The sequence below is a fragment of the Ammospiza nelsoni genome, chromosome 3 (genome assembly GCF_027579445.1).
Source record: "Ammospiza nelsoni isolate bAmmNel1 chromosome 3, bAmmNel1.pri, whole genome shotgun sequence".
Classification (NCBI taxonomy): Eukaryota; Metazoa; Chordata; class Aves; order Passeriformes; family Passerellidae; genus Ammospiza; species Ammospiza nelsoni.
Genome location: NC_080635.1, coordinates 13,113,770 through 13,133,622, shown reverse-complemented (window position 1 = coordinate 13,133,622; position 19,853 = coordinate 13,113,770). Strand labels below are relative to the sequence as shown.

Sequence of the window (19,853 nt, the reverse complement as noted above, 5' to 3'; positions counted from 1 at the left end):
AACCAGGTGAAATGTGATCTGGGCCTCTGGCTCCTGCTTTGAACCAGAAGTAGCTCAGCTGCTCATTTGAGTTGAATTTATTTTAATAATGTATTGTGCTTTTAAAATGCATGACTGCAGTGGGTCAGTCTGAGCAGGAAAGGTATTTCTTCAGTGCTCAGCAGAACCTTAGCTGCTCTCACACTGGAGTGTGTCTTCTGATGGCAGAAACTCAGTTTTAAGTGACTGCAGCATACTTGGATAGTCATCAAGTGAGTCTGCTCCTTAATTTCAGTTTGAGGGCACTAATGATTTATGTGCTCTTTTAGAGTAAATGGTGAGTGTGGAGTCTGGTTGGCCTGTTGGGTTTTTTAAACATATTGTGACTGTTTGTATGAGGTTCATGTATTCCCCTAAAAATAAATTACATTCCTTTATACATCATTGAAGTCTAAGAGCAGAATTTTAATATTTTCGGTTATTTTATAATATTTCTGGCTTTAAGAAATCATCTGCTTCATAAAATATTGGTGTTAAATTCTTGTAGTACTTTCTAGGGGTTTCACACACCATACTTTAAAGGTATGTTGCTCAGCCAACAGATGTTCTTGTATTAATTAACATACAGGTCTTCCTTAGTTTCCTCCCTTCTTACTTTATTCTGCTTCTTCCAGATCCATGGTGAAGGGTAGGATACTTCACTATATCATCTGATGGAGTGAAATAAATGCTTTCTGCAAGCTTTCAGCATTTTAATTAAATATGCAGATAGATGAAGAGCAGTATAGATTACATTTTTTTATTAAAAACATGGATAAGGTACAACGTTAATCAGTGAAAAAGATCTTGCCCTTGCTTTTCTTAATGGATTCTATTAGTCATTAGATCATTAGAACGAGTTCAAAGCGCTCCCTCTTCGTCTCATACTGTCACTTTGCTAATACCACTCTCTTATGAGTCACCTTCCCTTTTAGGCTGTAATAAATTTTACCTCTCCTCCTCTCTTCTTTGCTTCCCAGCACCCACTTATTTGATTTGTTGTGTAACTTTCAAGGAAAGGCCATGTTACCTGGCTGAGGAGATTGAGAAAGATGCAACTGCAGTGAAACAGTGAGGCAGTGAATTAGCTCTTCAGGTTCATATTCTGCCTTGATTTATATTCTTTCAAATGCTTTTGAAGCACAAACCATGTGCTGGTCTCTGGAAATGAACACTTCATCTCCTCCCTCCCCTCCCCCCAAGGCTGACATTAGCTACTTAACACAAATTCTGATTTATGCCGTGGGCCAAGGCTTCTGTTTGATGCCTCCATCACTTCCCGAGTGGGGAGCTTGAAACAAAACAAAGTGCTTGGAGAAGGGCTCTTTGCCCCCCTGCAGGCCAGGTGTGTTAGGAGCAGCTCTCTGTCCTGACAGCAATCAATAGCACCAGCGAGACAGGAGATCTGCCATGGCTGTGGGACCAATTCAGCCAGCCACCAGGGGCTGGAAGTCATTGCAGTCTGCAGGGTGCTTGATGGTCAGTGGGAAAAGTGTTGAAGAGCTCTGTCTTTTCCATCAAAGCGCTGTCCACAGGAGCTGGCACTAATTGGCCACCCCTGTTGGTGGTTTCAGCAGCAAAACCAAAGATTCTGAGCTGCCCTGTCAGTCAGTCCTTAGGGCAGATTCACACTGCGGTAGCGAGGTAATGTGCTGGGACACATTCTAAAATTTTTACCTATATGCTTGTTCTAAGAAAATCACTGATTTTTCATACTTTGACCTGGGAAATTGGCTGAGAATACTGCATTTATTCCAGTTTCTTCCCAAAAAATATAGGACAACAGTTTCCAAGAACTTTGTCTTTTCCTTTGATGCAAGATAAAAAATGTAATGACTCCCACCCACCCTGCTACCATGCCCAAGGAATTGTGAGAGCAACAAAAGCTTGTAGCTCATAGCTGACTCATGGGACCAAATCCATAGCAGATCATGGAGAACTTTGTAGGAGAGAATCCTGTTAAGGAGGATTTTCAAGGAAAGCCTGTTTTGCAGGATCAGGTCAGTGTTTTGCACCCTGGTTCTGGTAAAGGAAAGGTCTTCAGTAATAAGATGACCAGGATTTAATGAGAAGTGTCTTACCTGAAGAATGAAGAATTGAATGCTTTTACAAACACTACCTTAAGCATGTTGCTTGCTTGTCTAAATAATTCTATTTGAAATAGCTTATTTGTATTATGGCTTAATTGTCTCCTTCTGTTTGTCTGTTCTTAGGAGTGAGCTGCATCTTTTATATTTCCTTGGGTAGCACAGAAGTGCTGCAGTCAGTCAGTCCCAGGAAGAAGTGTTATCTCTGAAGAGTTAATGCTCATCCAGTCAAAGGGTGTGTTTGCATTTCAGTGCAAACATAAAAGTTCAAACAGGGAATTAAGAATGACTTCTCTAAAACATGTACTTCCTAAGAGTGATCTATATTGCACACAAAGAGCACTTCAAATCATTTCCAGGGGGAAAAAGGTGCTTGTAGAACTTTCCATCTGTTTGCAGATTATTCATGACTAAATTAATAGAATATTCCTACGTTATTCAGTTATGGCAATGTGCGCCTTAGAAATGCCTTGATAAGGTGTGCTTCAAAGACCATCTGTATTTGAAATAGAACAGAACAAGACTTGCCTGATCTGGTGGTACATCAGAGGGATATTTTACGATTCATATTATTTGTAGTATAGTGGTTTCCAGGATCTGCATTTCTGGTAAAGGTAAGGTCATTTGCAAAAACACTTCTATTGTAGAAGATAAAATGAAAAAGGTTATCTCAAAGTTTCCTGAAACTAATGAGAAGACTACAAACCCCAGATGCTGAAATGGAAAATTTCAGTGCCCTTTGGATGAGGCCAAGTATTTATTTATTTTTATTACAGGATTGCATTTATTTATGAGGAAATACTTTTGATTGCCTTTCACCATTTTCTTGTCATACAAAGTTTATAAAGAAAGCCTAGTTCTGATTTTTAGAAGTGAAATGTGGGGGCAAAAAGAAAAATTTCTCCAAAGACCACAAAGTGCTGGATGCAGAGACCTGAACTGTATGGTAGCTGTACTTCCTCAAAGGTTGTGTTTGCTGCTGAGTCCCCTGTGCTGGGAGCCAGATCTTGTTTGAGTTATGGCCTTGGCTCCTACACACGTTATTATGCATTTATTAGGTTTGTAGCTTGGTCCTAGAGATAAATTTAGGCAGTTGTCTGATATTTCATGATATTTTCCCTTTTTTTCCCCCCTTCAGTTTTCCTCATTACAAGCAATGCAACATGCAGCTGTGATAAATTTAATCTGATGACAATGTGTATGTCTAGTATCTGATTCATCTTTGATTTCATGGCTGAATCCCAAAGAAGGGAGAGAGAGAGGGAGGAAATTGGGGGATCATGGTGGCAAGCAGGATTTAGATGCTGGTAGAGATGATGAGTATCATCAAGGCTTGCTCAAGCAGAGAAGTAAGCAGCTAAAGAGAAACCAGTGTGCACAGGTGGAAAAATACTAAAACTGGAGATAAGAAAAATGCAAATTAAGTATCAGTGGTTTAAGAATGAGTGTGTAAAGCCATCAAGAAATCTGCTGGGTGCTTTCTTGAGAGAGTGATACATACAGGAACTGACGTTGATTGCTGGAATCCACCCATCCAGTTCCATCAGCAAAGTTCATTCAGTCATCCCCTTTACCTCTCCTAGATCACTTCACAGAATACAAATACCTTTGCTGCTGCCACTGCTGAATGCTAAATAAATAAGTTAATCCTCTAATAAAATTTAGACATGAAATAAATAGGTCAATCCATTTATTCCCTAACTAGGGTTCAGAAGGATAATGAGGTTTGGCTGGAGGCAGCAGTGTCCTGGAAGCATATTTAGCTGCTAATGATTGTGGTATGCTTCATCCTGATTCATTTTAAGGCATTCTTTTGTTTAGGCTTTAAAAAATTTAGCTTAACAAAACACCAAAAAGCAATATTTTGAGAAACAAGCCTACCAACAAACAAAACTTTAGTGTCTCATGCTTCCACTTAGAATAAGTGCAAATGTTTGTGATCCTCTCATGGCTGCTTTACCACCTTTGTAATTCAGCTGTACAAACTCCTCAGAGAGGTTCCATGTTCATGTCTGTGTGCCAGACACTTCCATGTCTGTTCAGCTTCTCCATTGATTTCGTAGGTGGTCACATTTCTGAAGCACATCTCTGAGCAGTTGCAGTGGTGCTTTCTGAATGATCAGTGCCCTAACTTTGGTTTCATTTCCTCCTTTCTCCCCAGAGCAAAGTGTGCCAGTCTGTGAGGCAGTGTATGAGGTGTTTGCAATAAGGAGGTCATGACTCAATGAGGTGCAAGGATATTCCCCCTTTCTGAGGATTTGTAATCTAACTTTTATGACAGTGCAAAAGAATCTTGTTTCTTTTGCCTAAGCAGCAGACGTGTTCTGCTAAAAGACACCTGTGGATACCAGCTGAGACCTTGAAACACGGCTATGTTCCTCTCTCTTTAGATGTGACTTGGTTGGAAAAGTGCTGCTTCATTTGTTACCCTATTTCATAGGGTTACCTTATATCTAAAAGCTTGCTGGCCTTTTCTTAAAATGTGCTGTCTTTCTGGACAAGTGAATTCAATCCCTGTGTGGCATTTGATTATGTGGGAATTAATCCGTTATGAATCATATTTTAAGGCTCAGATGAAAAGTGCTACAGAAATGCAAAATATTTATTGTGTCTTTTATGAACAATTCTCTTGTCATGTATGCATATTCACTGCAAATTCATATTGGCATTTGCTATCCAAAAATGCTCTGCCTTTTTTTCTGTTTATTGTTGTAGAATTGATTTCAGTACAGTCTAGGTTTTGAAAGGCTTTCTTTTTTGAGCTGAAATATGCAAATCACAGCAGTAACAGAATCTTCAACTTCTTTTCCCTTTAATTAAATTTAGCAATTACAGTGCCATGGCACCTATGTGAACCACCATATGTTATTCATCTTTCTTATTGTTCTCAATTAGGGTGTTGTCTGGTGTGGGGGTTTTTGTCTGCTTCTTCTGCAGTGATTAATATAATAGAGTTATAATCTCACTTATAATCAAACTTTCAAGAAGGTTATTGGATTTGAGGTGACTTGTATGCAAGCAATTTCCCAACAGCCAAACTGAATGCTTGCAATTTATGGGTTGTCAAACCTTTATCATTTCATGGCCAGATTATTACTACATCTAATAGACAGGTTTCTGGGTTGTTGGGTTTTGTTTTTTTGGTTTTCTTTCCATTTTAGGGGCAGTATCTGTGCTTCATTAACTACAGTGTAATTTCATAGGAGGCCATATTTTTCAGATACTTTGTAATTGTCTTGTTATCGAGGCAGCACAAAGCAGTCCCCTGTCACCATGAGTGTTCCATGCATGGTGAGATGTAAGCAGAGCTGATTGGAAAATATTATTTGCTTTCATGAAAAAACACAGATTTCTTCTTTCAAACTATACATCCTCTTATGTTTTAGGAAGATTAAAAAAAAAATAAAATACATATAGAAAAGCTACCTTTGCAAGGAACAGGAGAAGCACTCAGAACCAGCACACACATTCTCTATGTGGGATTTTCTTTTCCTCTCCTTGCAGTAGGTGCCATGTGCATACAAGGAGTGATGTAGTTGCTAGGCTTGGTACTTTGTGAATGCTAAAAGAGGGAGAGAGAAAGTGTGGAATAGTTCCTTTTCTTATGGAAGATAAAGATTGATTTTATTCATGACTGAAGTAGGTAATTTTCTAGCCATAGGAGAATAAATGTTGCGCTAGAAGTGTCTTTGTTTTCTCACTATATAAAGGTTTTAGTTTCAACCTGACCATCATACTAAGGAACTATGACAGACATTAGAGCATTTTCCCCAAAAAATGACAGTTCTCTTATAATTGAGATAGTCCTAAGTCTCAGCTGATATGCTGAGTGCTAAGGCAGGACAGATCTTTCTAATCTATCTGAAATAATAACTGCAGAATTGAAGGAAGTGTCAGCACCCATGAGAGGGTACATCATTGACAAAATGGAAAGGCAGATATGATTTGATTTTTTTTTGAAGCAGCTAGCTAGGGAGGAAGGGTACTACATTAAAAGTATCTGAATTACAAAGGCCAACATTAACCAGCTCTGAAGGTTTTAGGGTGATCTTCATGAAATAAATGGCAGCTGCAACTCTGTTTCTGTCTGGGTGAGTATCCACGTACCAGAAAGCATCTGTCATAAATTTATAGCCCTGCTGGAAGTCTAGAGGCCAAGGAACAAATTGCCACTATTATTTCTATGAAGCCAAGATTATTCTGTATGCTCTAGTGTAGGTGGTGCTAGCTTTACCCAGTACTTAACCCTCCTAGAAAATATGAAATATTTTGGTTCTTTTGAGTGTTGTTATATTTCAAAATGGTTTATGTTCCAATTGTTTATGAACCATGATCCTTGATCAGCCTTCATCTTTCCCACACAAGGTGTTAAAATCTTCAAATAGCAGGCTGTTTTCAAACCCTTGAACACGCTTTAATATTTCAAGCAATAGCATCAAGTTGTGTTTTCTATATGTTGCTCTCTTTTCAAGGATTGCAGACTGAGCTGTATAGGACTATGGAGGTTGTTTTTTATGGCTTTATATATCACTTCTCACCACACTATTTGGTGTGGTTTGGGTCTTGCACACTTCATTTACTACAAAGTAGATGCTTTTACCTTAATACAAAGTGATATCTGATTTCCATCTAGCTGTACCAGGTTAGTATTTCCTGAAAAGAGCATTTTATTGGCTTTGTGGGCTGTGCAGTGATATAAAATGGTTACCAAGCTCTAGTTGTCTGCTATTTCAAATGAAGACAATCTTCTATTTAGAAGCCTTCTGCAATTTGTATTTGAAACCTTCAAAAGTGGTAGAGCTTATACAGCATTTTAAAGGAGAAAAGCATATGTACAGCATTACTCATGATGAGGCTCTGGGAGACATTACAGTGGCTCCCAGTTCTTAAAGGGGGCCACAAAAAAGAAAGACTTTTTTAGGTAAGGTAGTGGTAGGATGAGTGGTAATGGTTTTAAATTGACAGAGAGCAGATGGAGATTATTTAGTAGGAAGAAATTCTTCCCTGTGAGGGCAGTGAGGCAGGGGCACAGGTTGCCCAGAGAAGCTTGAGTGCCCTGTTCCTGGAAGTGTTCAAGTCCAGGTTGATTGGGATTTTGAGCCCCCTTGTCCAGTGGAAGATGTCTCTGCCCATGGTAGGTGGATTGGACCTGGCTGATCTTCAAGGTCCCATCCAACCCAAACCACTCTGTGATTCTGTTAATTTGTTTCAGGGTCACCCTTAAATCAATGTGGATTTTTATTAGTTTCTTTGCAAAATCAATCAAATATGCTATGTGATTTTTTTCAAATAATGCCTCTCACACTCACTAGACAAGCAGTAATGAAAACTTTATTTACCGTTCAAACTTGACATCAGCAACCATCCTTGGAGTATCCCCTGAATGTGAAAGCCTTTGTCTTAGAAACAGTGCTGGAAAGGGATGCCAGGTGAGGGTCACTGCACAAAGAGCTGGTAGGATTAGCAGGTCTCATTTAAACTTCCTAAGTATGACATCCAGTCAGTATGCCTGTACTGACTTCAGTTCTACTTTCTATGCAAATTGAAAAACGGTGTGAAAACTCACTGACATGTTTGTAAGTGTTTGGGTTGGAAGGGCCCAGTGTATAAAGAAAGCATAGCAAGAGATAGTCACTGTAAGTCAGCCCTGTCATTTTTGGCTTTCATGTCAGGGTGTTTAGTTCCTGGAAGAGGTTTGAACATCAAGTATCTCAAATCACAAAGGTTTGAAGATTCCACATCTCATTTGTTTATGCTGGAATGCTGAATTATAGCTTTGGAGAGGGGATGCTGGTTTCATGCACCTCACCAGCTTCCTTCTTGTCTTCATCTCCTTCTGTTTGGAGTTCCAAATCACTTAATTTTCTTACAAGAATGCCAGAAGTTGAAAGTGACTGCTGTATCTTTCCTCCCAATGTGAGAGTCATGTTGGTAGGTATATGATTACATTTGATAGGAAAAATGGGATTCCTCTGAACAGTAAAGTTCAGTAGTTGTTCAGTGCTGAAGGCTGCCAAAAGAACACAATTTTTTTCTGTTTCAGCAGTTCTGTTTGCATCCTTTTGCACATTTTTCTTAAAGGAAAAAACCTATCAACTATATCTAGAACAAGGGCTACAGCCATAGTGAGACTTAACTAAATTAAATACCCTGAATAACTCATCTTCAAAGATGGAAATGGTTTGAAAACTTTCTCAGCCTACAAGTGTCTGCCACGTTCCCTTCAGGAGCAGTTCCATGTTTGTAATGAACTGAAAAGACAGGTTGTTTTCCCTTTTTTTAAATAAAAAACACCCAAAAAACCCAACAAAAACAACTAGTTTAATAGAAAAGCCATTAAAATCTTGCCAGTTGGGATGAAAAATGCTGCCTGCAGGAGCTGTGAGAGTGCATGCTGTCAGGTATGACATACATGCACAAACACCTGTGGGCTTATTAGAGCCTCCATAGTGATGTGCTGTCAGCAGTGTATTTCTGCTGCATATGACCTTGCAATATTTCTTTTTATCTAAAAGGCAAAGAGGGAGGGAGCATTATTCAGTGAAGCTTGGGTGTCTCCTGTAACCTTTATGGAGTCTCTGCCAACCACTTCATAACAGTCTATAGCACATTCACTCTGTGTAGGACTTGGGTTATTGAAAAGCCATAGCAGTAAATCCTGTGTGGCTGGATGTCATTGGAAATAGGAGAATTCTCTGCTCTTCACTTTTGTGTTACAGCTTACATGTCTGCTGCCTCCACTAGCTTATTCCTAGGAGAGTTTATTTTCCACCCTTAAAAAAAGGCTGCCAGCCTGATTTAAGGCCACAAGTGATGCTTTCAAAAAAACATGGGTCTGATGAACCTTGGATCATTTGACAGGTGGTCATAAGGTTTTGTTTGAAGTCAAAGAAAGCTGAATCTTGTCTGGTTTTTAAATAACATCCCTTGCCACAAGATTTGGCAGCCTTGTGCTAATGCCTCCAATTAGGAAAGGAAGGCAGCACAATCATGAAAAGAAAAGTGACCTGCAGGTGAAACGTAAAATGGAGGCAAATTATGTGAATGATGTAAAAGTATAAAAAATAACAGGTAAGAACTCTCCTCCCTTATTACTATGGTGTTTTGCAGTACGGGCTTTTAAAAAGCTTTTTAAAAGCAGCCTTATTAAAACTGAGACCTAAGCATCTTTCCTTGCTGTCCTGTAGAACACCAGTGACCATTGTGAATTTAAGAACAACATGAGTGGTTTCCCAGAAGTACCTTCAATTCACTCTGCTTACTTTTGAATTCTATCTGTACCATGTTGCATAAAATACTGCGCTGGTTCCCATAATGCATCACTTGTGAAATGAAATGTTTCCACTTGTTCTCCACTAGCAGCAAAGTCATCTGTCACCAGGGTGGGAAGTGGAGGGTGAGGATGGTTGTGTTAAGGCAAGCTGTCCCCACTCATATGCCAGGGCTCCTGAATCACTTCTGTCCCTCCTGCACTTGCCATCCCGCAGTAACATTCACTGGGGTTTTGCTCCACAGATATAAGCACTGGAGGGCAATTTGGGCTTAGTGCAGATAGAATGAGGCAGCACTGAGGTCAAAATCCATGCTGTGTCTGCAGTGCAGGAACCACAAAAGTTTCATTTACACCAGCTTACCACTGAGATGGCTCACTGTGGTACTGATAATGGTAATGGCTTTGTGGTGGGGACTCACTGAAACCATCAGCTGCAATTTCTCTGTTGGGTAGAGCCAGCTTCTAAACTCTTGAGACTGTCATTCTGGGCTGTGTAAAATCCATGTTATGAGCCACAATCCATTTCCAATTCACCCTGCCATCCATTCCTTGTTCTGTTATCTCCAGACTAAAACTAGAGTAGAGAAATAGTCTTTTAATAAGACAGTAATTCTTACATTCTGCAGCTAGCAAAAACCAAATAAAATAGGATTTCTCATTTATGCTATATCTTATGGAAGTGAAAAGAGCATAGAATAATTGTAACAAAGATAAATACACAAGTCATAACCTTTCTAGCATAACTATGCCTGTTTCTAGAAAATTAGAATGTCAATGAGCTAAAGGTAATTTGTTCAGGATGCCAGCAGAATGATAAGTCTGACTAGTTGATTTTTTCTCATTAGATAGTTTCAGTAAGCCTGAAAAGTGAATGTAGTTGGTTGCAAGAGCTTTGTATGTCTTTGCAGATACACCTTGACCTACCTTTCCCCTGACAATCTATGCGGCAGTTTGTTTTTTGAGGTAGAAATGCTTAGTTAGTTCTGTGGTGACATTTCAGGGACACTTAAGTATTCTTTCTGGAAGAAGAAAAGTCATGTATCATGGTTATGTAAAGTCATGTATCATGTATCAAAAGTGATGTATCATGGTTAGTCCTGTTTAATTAAATTTCATGTACCATTCCTCCATTATAGTTAGGCTTTGTGCTGTCAAAACTTGTTTTTTAAGATAAACATTTCTCTCTTGAGACAAAGGATTGATTTGTAAGTCATGCTGAAGGTAGGATTGCAACATGTGAGATGATTGGCATGCCCTGTTCAGTGGGCAGATCCCCTGTGGCCATGCTTTTTGTTTTTAGAGCAAAAGAGCTGTACAGTCTTTCATCCATAATGTGCATCGAGAGCTTGAACTTCTACAATTTGTACTCATGTGAAACCAACATTGAAGCCCCATAGGTATTTGCTTGCATGAAGAGTGAAGACTTTTCCCAGCACTTTCACTGCTGGAAAAAGTAGTGTCCTTATTATTTCAGTCAGTTCACAGTATTCAGAGCCCAAAATTGTGATAGGCAGTTTGCAGAACAAGTAAAGAAAAAATGGCTCTTCCTCAGCAGAAATGTAGTTTTCAAGTGAATCGCAGTGCAATCACAATAAGAAAAGCCAACTGAGGAGACAAGGAACAGAAATTATGGTTTGTCATTGTAGCAAAAACATTTTGAGCTACTTGTGCTTCAGTGGTCGCTGTTGACATGACTGAAGCTCCTCTTTGTTTCCATGTGTGCTGCTGTCACTGGCTGTCTCTTTGTAGCTGTCAGCTGTCCTTTCCCTCATTCTCCTGGACTCTGGTGCAGTGACTTTCTGAGTTACTCTCTGTAAAGAGCTCTGGCCTTCAATGAGTCTCCTAGGCCCTGTGGGGGAATGAAGTGTTTCAAATAATCCATTAGTCTTCCTTGGTACACGTTAAAGCATTTTTATTGACGGATCATACTGGGAACGTGAATTTCAGTGAATTTCTTTGCCTTTACAGACCTCAGCATGTACCAGCATGGGTTCAAGGAAAGGGCAGCATGGATTGGGAGAGTCAGAACTAGGGCTGGTAGTGCTCAGTATTCTCAGCCATGACCTAGAAAATGAGACACTGGTCAAATTTGTAGGTGATCCTCCACTGAAAGGAGAGGACGCTCTGCTGGTGTAGTGAATGGCAAAATTTTGCTCCAGAGGGGCCTTAGTAAATTTGAGGAATGGCTTAACAGGAGCCTTGTGGAGCCATCAGAAGTAATAAGCTCTGCTCTTGCACCAGGGTGAAGTATCCCATTCCCCAGGGAAGTGGTGGCCTTGAGTAGTCCTGCTGAAGAAGGACCTGCAGGTTGTGGAGGACCCAACCCTTAACAAGTAGGGTAGGCAGCCATCCAAAATAAGATAGGAGGGAGACACCCATGTGGGAAAAGTTGCTTAGTCTGGACTGGTCAGTGATGGTGAGGCCACACCTGGATTGCTGTGTCTGGCCTTGGCTCCCCTTCCCAGGTCAAGGGGGATGTGGGGAAACTGTCAGGGCCCAGTGGGGCTGGGTGTGTTCAGGGCCTGCAGGATGTTCCCCCTCAGAGAGCTGGGCTGGCTTAGGCTGGGGAGACGTGAGCTGGAGATGGCCACAACCACCCAGCAGAGAGACAGAGAAGGTAAAGCCAAATACTTCTTCACCGTAGCAGAGGATACAATATGTGGTGGCAGCAGCTTCCCATTTGGGAGGTCCAGGTTGTATTTCACAGACTCACCAGGAGCAGGGTGCAGTGCTGGAGCAGGTTGCCCAGAGAGGTTGGCAAATCTCCATGCCTGGAGGCTTTTGAGAGCTGGCTGAGCAAAGTTGTAACTGCCCTCACCTAGTGTCAGTGATGGTTCTGCTCAGGCCAGGATGCTGGATGGAGACCTATGGAACCTTCCAGTTCCTCTGGTTCAGTGATCCCATTTTAAAACAGTGACTGCAGTGGATAGGCTGTTTGCTTCTTTGTGCTGGAAGGTCTTTGAGAGGCCAGAATGGAGAGCAGACAGCTGGAGTCCAGTCTGCTAAGATCTCATCCCACCAGGACATGTGGCCTTCATCTGAACCACAGTCCCACCTTCACCTGTCTCTGGAATAGAAAGGAGAATCTGTTTTATTTCACAGGAAAGGTGGATTAGGTAGAGTTTTAATTCAAGAGTTAACAGCAAGAAGCAGATGAAACTAGCTCTTTCAAATAAATGTTGCCATCATAAATAAGATTGTTGGCAATTGAGCAGTTTAGACTACAAATTCTGTGTGATGCCTGATTTTACCACATTATGAGGCAAGCCCCTCACTTTCATATTGTCTTTTCCAATTTGGAAAAGGGATCTTTAGTGTCCTGAGGTTTAATCATTTAATTTTTCTGCAATGTTTTGAATTTCTAAAATGCTATCTAAATGTGAAGTTTAACTGCATTATTGGAGAACACATAAATTATTGAAGGCCCAGGGAACAGAAACTGTGTAAGCTGGTGGAAGCCTCTTCTGTCATTGCTTACCTCAGCATTTTTCAGCATGTCTATCAACATTCAGAGAAATTCTGTGTCACACCTAGAGGAAAGGTCATTGTCCCCTCACTTGTCTGCTCATTGACAACAGGTATATGAGTGAAGCTTGCTTTTTTTCTTACATGTGAATGTCAGGTGGGGCTTTTGAGTGAGCAGAAGGAAAACCAGCAGCCAGGATAGCTTTCACAGTAGAGCAGAGGGTCCTCAAAAGGTTTCTGCCATCTGCATCTCTTTCCATCCTCTAACTGCTGTGCCAAGGCACTTTCCTCCCTTTTCATCCTTTCAATGATGACTTAGGAAAGCACAGAAAGTATGAGGGAACCTCTAGGGCTAAAAGATGAGTGAAGAGGGGTCTGCCAAACAAAACTGGCATGCAGAATGATACCTGAATTACTGACAGGTGTGTGGATAGAAGTGGTGTGGACTAGAGATGGAGGAAGAGGATGAACCTGAGGATGAGAAGGGATTTGGTTACAGATGCTTTATGCTATGAGGCATTTAACAAGCTCTGGATAGGATCATCACATTTCCCACTACCTTCAGTGACAGCTGGCCAGCTAATAGACTGCTGGCACTGTGTGCATGGATGTACATGCATGTATATGGAGAAGATGATGACAACAACAAATTGAAATGTACGGGACATTAAAATGCATCATCTTGTCATGATTTATCTTATTTATGTTATCTGTGGACCAGTGTCATAGTTCTCCAATGGTCTGAGTTATGACTCTTGTGCACATAAAGCTGACATAATGGCAGCTTCTGTGTGATGAGTTTAATCCTGACAGAGAATGCAGAAGGAGGAGGGCTACACCACAGAGATTTAATTAGGTGCCTTCTCTTGTGGCTTTCTAGTTCTTCAGAGGACTAACCTGCAGTACTAACTACTTATTTAACGTGGTCTCTGACATCACTGAACTGCAGTTCTGTTCCAGGTACATTTCTATTCAGGTACTTGGTGCGTCACAGTATTGCTGAACTTAATTTTTGAGCTTCCAGCCTCCTGAGTGTAATCGAATAAGCACACTCGAGGGCAAAACAGCAACTAGAGGCACAGCACTAGACTTCCTTTCACACCCTCCCCTTAACTACTACACACACTGAGATCCTGAACAGGCATTCTGCCTCTCTGTTTTTACTGACAGGACCAGCTTCCTCTCAGCTTTCCCTTTAGGTCTGTCTTGCTCACGGTGACAGAAAATTCTCCCATCCTCTCGTCTCAGAACAGGCGTCTCAAAAGCAGCTTGCTGTTCGCCTCTGTCAGCAGCAAAAGAGAAGATGCATGTTGGTTAATCAGCTGTGCAAGGCAGAATTATTTAAAGACTCTTCTGTCATTCTCAAGGAAAGATTTTAATTTCAGCATTGAATTTTAAGTTTTTAATTAACTAACTACTTTTTTCAGTTCAGTGCTTTTTAGCTGGGAGCAAACGTTGCTGAGTCATTTAGGAATTGGGCTGTAACAGCATCTGGCTCTAGCTCTTGTTACAGAAGGCAATACCTGGAGCTTTTAATTGTTTTCTTCTTCTTCTTCTTCCATCTGACTTGCCTTTTGAAAAACTGGAACTAAACTGCTTTGTGAGAAAAACATCTTTTATTGTTGCTTGTCTAAAGAGTACTGTGATGAGCTCCAGTTTTTCTATATGACTATGTTAGGGATTATTGGAGTTTAAACTGATAAATAGTAATAAATCTTTAGGGGGTATTCATTTGGATTGCAGCTCAAGTCCTGCATCTGAGCATAGGGAAGTGACAGGGGAAATCTGTGAAAGAATCGTGTGAAGGTCACTGCTGAGAGACTCCTCCCTCTGTATGTAAGGCTTCAAGGTTGCCTCCAAGAGAATAGTTAAAATAATAAAGAAAATTTCTGGGACTGGAGTGTGAGAAAATGAAGGGCTCCTGTCTTTCCTAGCTTCAAGTCACATTTCTGTAACACTGCTGCAGTTCCCAAGGGTGGCAGTGAACACTAGTTGTTTGAGGGACAAGATTATCTATGAGTGAAGCCATTGAATTTAGAAGAAATCATTTGGGGCAAATCAAATTTGCTTGATGCCTTAGTAACAGGACAAAATTTTACTTTATTTTGCTTTGATGGATTATTGGCCTTCCGCTTTATACTTAAGAAATGAAAAACACTTGAAATAGAAGATAATTTTAAAGAATTTCGACTTCCAGGTCTCAGCTCCGATACCAATCTTGGCTGCATGCTGTTTGCAGTTGTTTAATGTCTGCCCTAATTTGTCCATTTGTAAAATGTATGACATGCCCACCAGAGTTAGTATGAATTCATTAGAGCTTCTGAATTGCTCTTGCATCATCCAGAGAAATGTGCTAACACTCCTGCTCGGTATTAGAAGTGAAATCCTTGTTCTATTTCAGCTAATGGCAGAACTCTGATCGACTCCCAGAGAGGTAAGATATCATCCAATTACCATAATTAGATGGTTAAGAATTGTTCAGCTCCAAATTTTGTAATAATTCAAAGGCCGTTACCTCCATGAATTTTAAGTCCAAGGCAAGTATAGCAGGTTGCAAATCTTCTGATGCTTATGCAGTCATATTGCGCTCAGCACTGGAGACCATTCACATTCTTCACATTCAGCACATTTTGGAGCCTTGATGAGGCAATTAGAAAATCTGTATATATAAGCCCAGAAAAAAGTATAACAGAATATTTTCTTTAATGTTGTCACTCAGGTAGTGTCCAGTTCTTTCATGGCTTTTGCCAACTATTGAGCTCCTGCTACGAGAGTTTTACTTGAATAGTTAATTTGAAAGTCAAGTGTGAAATGAAGAATGCAAAGACCAGCTCTGCGGGATGTTTTGTGATACTAGTGGAAATGTTCTCTCCAGTCAGCATCTCTAAAGACTATAAAACTTGATTTAAATAATTTTTTTCTACTGTACAGTCCCCAACAGACGTTGACTGTTAATAGTTTTTACAGCTCTAATTTAATCTGGTAGAGTATTGAACTTGTACGTGAAAGGTAATAAAATCCTTTTAGTAGGAAGATGGAGTTTATGTTCAGAATAACAATCTATCAGTTTTGCAAAGATTGTTAAATTGCTGCTTTATAAGTGTGATCAGATTAAGTCAGCCTAGCTGTATTTTGAGTCTCGCTTTTCACAGAATCAGAGAATTGTCAGGGTTGGAAGGGATCTCAGGAAATCCTCCATTCCAAACCCCCTGCCAGGGCAGGGTCACCTGGAGCAGGTGGCACAGGACGTGTCCAGGTGGGCTCTGGATGTCTGCAGGGAGGGAGACTCCACAGCCCCCCTGGGCAGCTGTGCCAGGGCTCTGCCACCCCCAGTGTAAAGAAATTCGTCCCCATGCTGAGGTGGAACTTCTTGTGTTTCAGTTTACAGACATTGCTCCTCATCCTGTGGGCACCACTGAACAGAGCCTGGCACCATCCCCTTGGCACAGCCTTCGAGATATTTACATGCATTGATGAGATCCTCTCTCAGTATTCTCCTCTCCACACTAGACAGGCCCTGATCCTACAGTCTCTTCTCACAAGAGAGAGAAAACCCCTCACCATCTTTGTGGCCTCTGCTCACCCTCTCTATCAGCTCCGGGTCTGTCTTGTACTAAGGAGCCCAGAACTGGACACAGAACTGCAGGTGTGGCCTCACTAGGGCCAAGCAGAGGGGCAGGATCAGCTCCATTGCCCTGCTGGCCACACTTCCCAATGTGTTCCAGGATCCCATGGTCCCTCCTGGCTGCAAGGACACACTGCTGGCTCACAGTCAACTTGTCATCCACTGAAGCTCCCTGGTCCTTCTCCACAGAGCTGCTCTTCATTAGGTTAAGCCAACCACATGCTGGAAATCCTAGACTTCAGCTGCAAGCTGAGGAATTGCCTCAATGTATTTGTCCCAGAAGATCTGTTTGCTATTTTCTGAGGTGAAAACTTTGCTGAGGACCCCTATTTCCCAATGTGACTTCTCAGGCTGCTATCTTTTTGGGCTCCACACGTTTTTCCTGGGCTGCTGGCTCAGAAAGGTCCAAGGATGCAATGGAGTTGCACTGACCTTGATGAGCATCATGAGGTTGTTGAGCAGAAGAGCCTGACCTGGCTCTGTCCCTGCTTTTCCCCCAGGACTGACCAGGAAGGATTTAGGATATGAGCAGTTAGCAGGGTGCATTCAGAGCTGTTGGGCAGCTGCAGATTACCAGCTTTTCAAGGGGCTTGCAATAGGATTCCAAGTTTACCTTCAGGAATGGCATTACCAGAGGAATGGCTCTGTGTTGAGAGCATCTCAAAGTTGCTTCAGCATTCCCTGGCATGAGTTTCAAGTAGTTTGTGCATCTACATCAGATAAGGATGTGGGCCAGGGATTGTGGGAATGGGCTTTGTTGCTGATATGGGTTTAAGAAGTAGGCTTTCTAGTTTGTATTTCTTCATTTGAAAACTTTTTTTGAACAGGTGCTTTGTTCATAGTGTGCCTGCATAGTACTTTAACATCAATTTTTTTGTTTATAAATAATCCGTTACCTCATTAGTCCTGAACAGCAGAACTTGAAGCTGTCTTCATCACCTCAAAAACATCTTGCTACTAAGCTGATAAACCATCCCTCCCCTTGTGTGACATGAATGTTAAAATGTTGTAAACAAGTTTCCAAGGGATCAACAGCGATTTTTCATGCAGGATATATTAATTTGTCTTGTAATATTCCTTTTATGTCAACTGCAATAATCTACTGTGCTTAAAGCATAAATATCTTTTCATGTGTGTTTGTCTGAAGTGACAGCAAGTTGCCAGAGATTTTATCAGACTCAACATATGAGGATGAGTAACACCACTGCCTTATGACTGCAGCTATTTAAAATAGGCAGGGAAAAATTATCATTAGAAGCTGAATATTATTGGTAAGTTTGTCACACAGTATGTGAGTGTTTAGAGGGAATATGAAAAATGAAGTATTTGCATTTAGACCAGCACTTTCTGGAACACCACAGAGCAGTATCAGCTAGTAGTTTTTGTGTCATGTAACACATGGGTATATTGGGGGCAAAATACTGACTGCTGTTCCCTCTGCAAACCTTGGCTTCTGTGTGATGATAATGAATGTGCTCAGGACCCCAGAAGTGCTAAGTGCCTGGCTGTGTGGGTGTATATCTAGTTACAATTTCATTATTTTAACTGCATCTCTTCAAGATCAGCATCACATTGTGCAGCTAGGGTCCAATTTAAAACCTGTAGCAAAAGAGTCCTGCAGTGACTCATTGGTGAAGATCTTTGTGATAAGTAACAGACCCTCCAGAGTCCTGAGCAGCAGAATGTCACACTGGCAGCATGAACCATGATGGCACCTTTCATCTCAGCTTATGTCCCCTGGTATCTAAGTAGCAGCAGAAGTTTGGTGGAAGCTGCAGTGCTTTTTCTAGCTATTCACCCAGGGGGATCCCAAGAGCCTTATTAGAGCTGCAAGCCAATAGGAGAAAATAATGGCAAGGAAATTCTAGCTGGAACCTTAGAGTTGTACAGCCTACAGAATGATCTCAGAGCATGCCACGTGGACTCCCACTGTGGGGAAATACAGGTGAACAGGTAGCTTCTGGTTTTGCTGAGAAAGTCTCTTGCTGTGAAATAGAATGTTCTTGTATCCCTTGGCAGGGATGTGGAATCGATCTCCAGGTGATCCCTGAACTCCAAGGAGCAGTCTCTAGGCTGATCCTGGAAATGGTGGTCATGTTGATCCTGTGGAGGAGCATCTCAGGAAACAGTGTCAGGCAGTGCCTGAGAGATTGTGCTTTTGAGGGAAGGGAGAAGTATAGGGATTTCTGTTCAAAATCTATCATTTCTTACATCAGATTCATTAATTATTCCTTTGTGGGTGCTATGGCTTAATCCCAGAATCTTCAAATTCTGCTGTATAAGAAAATGTCTGTGGTATTAAAGTAAGTACCTCCATTTCAACTTGGGAAACTGTTCCCATAACACCAGCGCTAAGTGATGCTCTGATAGTTCCTTGCTTGGCACTTACAAACTAAAAGAGCAGTAAGAGCAGAAAGAGAATGCTGCTGCAGACAAGGAAGTCACCCATGAGGTAGCTGAGCTTTCAAAAGCAAGAACAAAGTTGTATTTATTCCCTCCTCTTTTAAAATAAAACAAACATGTATATATTATAAAAAACATAATCTCTTTTAGCTCTAGTCTTTGCCTGGGTAGGTGATCTCCCCAAAAGGATGCACTGGGAGGACATTTCTGACCAGACTGTGTTGGTGGTGAGGCCAGCACAGTGTAATCCATTGTGGAGCTGTGCCCCTGCCATGATTTCTGCAGTGATTCCCACTTCACAGCAGCTGGTGCCTCCTGGGAACAGCATCCTGGCAGAGTGTGCTGGGATAACCCCACCATGGCAAAACTGTGCTCCTTTTAGCAATATACACCAGTAGGTACAACTGGCCATGTGATGAGTTATAAGCTGCAACTGCACAGTGTGAGCCCTGCAGACAGAGAGTAGGAATGAAGAAGTCAGAACAAAGGAGATTTGTGACTCACAAATTTGCTGTAGCAGCCACCCTGGCCTACTACTGGACTTCATTGATGATTCAAACCTGACCTCAAGTCAGGGCATAAGAGGAACTATCCTTGGCAGCTCCCTTGATTTAGAACTACTGCAAGAAAAGAAGGAATGAGAGCTGCCTTTGTTTGTTATTTTTAAAATCTGACTCCCTGTTGCAAGGCAGTAAGATGTGCAAATGGCTCTTGCACCTGGCAAGTTACCATCAGCAATTATTACAACACTTAGTGTCTTTCTGCCACCAGCAGAAATCTCTCTGCTCCCTTTCATGTCAGAGATTTCATTGTTCTTATGGGGATGGTAAAATTAAAGCCAGAAGATTTACTGCTCTAATTCTCTTTTGTTTGCAACAAAAGGGAGAGACAGGGAAGGATGATACATGTAGCTGGATTTTGTGTTGTTGGGGTTTTTTCTCTTTTACTGACCAACAAAAATGACTGACAAAACCTTTGTTTA

At 41.2% G+C, this 19,853-nt stretch overlaps 1 protein-coding gene across 1 annotated transcript in view; it reads left to right on the top strand.

The window, feature by feature from the left end:
- ALK (ALK receptor tyrosine kinase) overlaps positions 1-19,853 on the top strand; it is a 303,252-nt gene that overhangs the window by 120,139 nt on the left and 163,260 nt on the right. Inside the window, exon 4 of the mRNA XM_059468016.1 lies at positions 15,245-15,277. Coding sequence (XP_059323999.1) covers positions 15,245-15,277 — 33 coding nt within the window. The remainder of the gene's footprint in view (positions 1-15,244; positions 15,278-19,853) is intronic.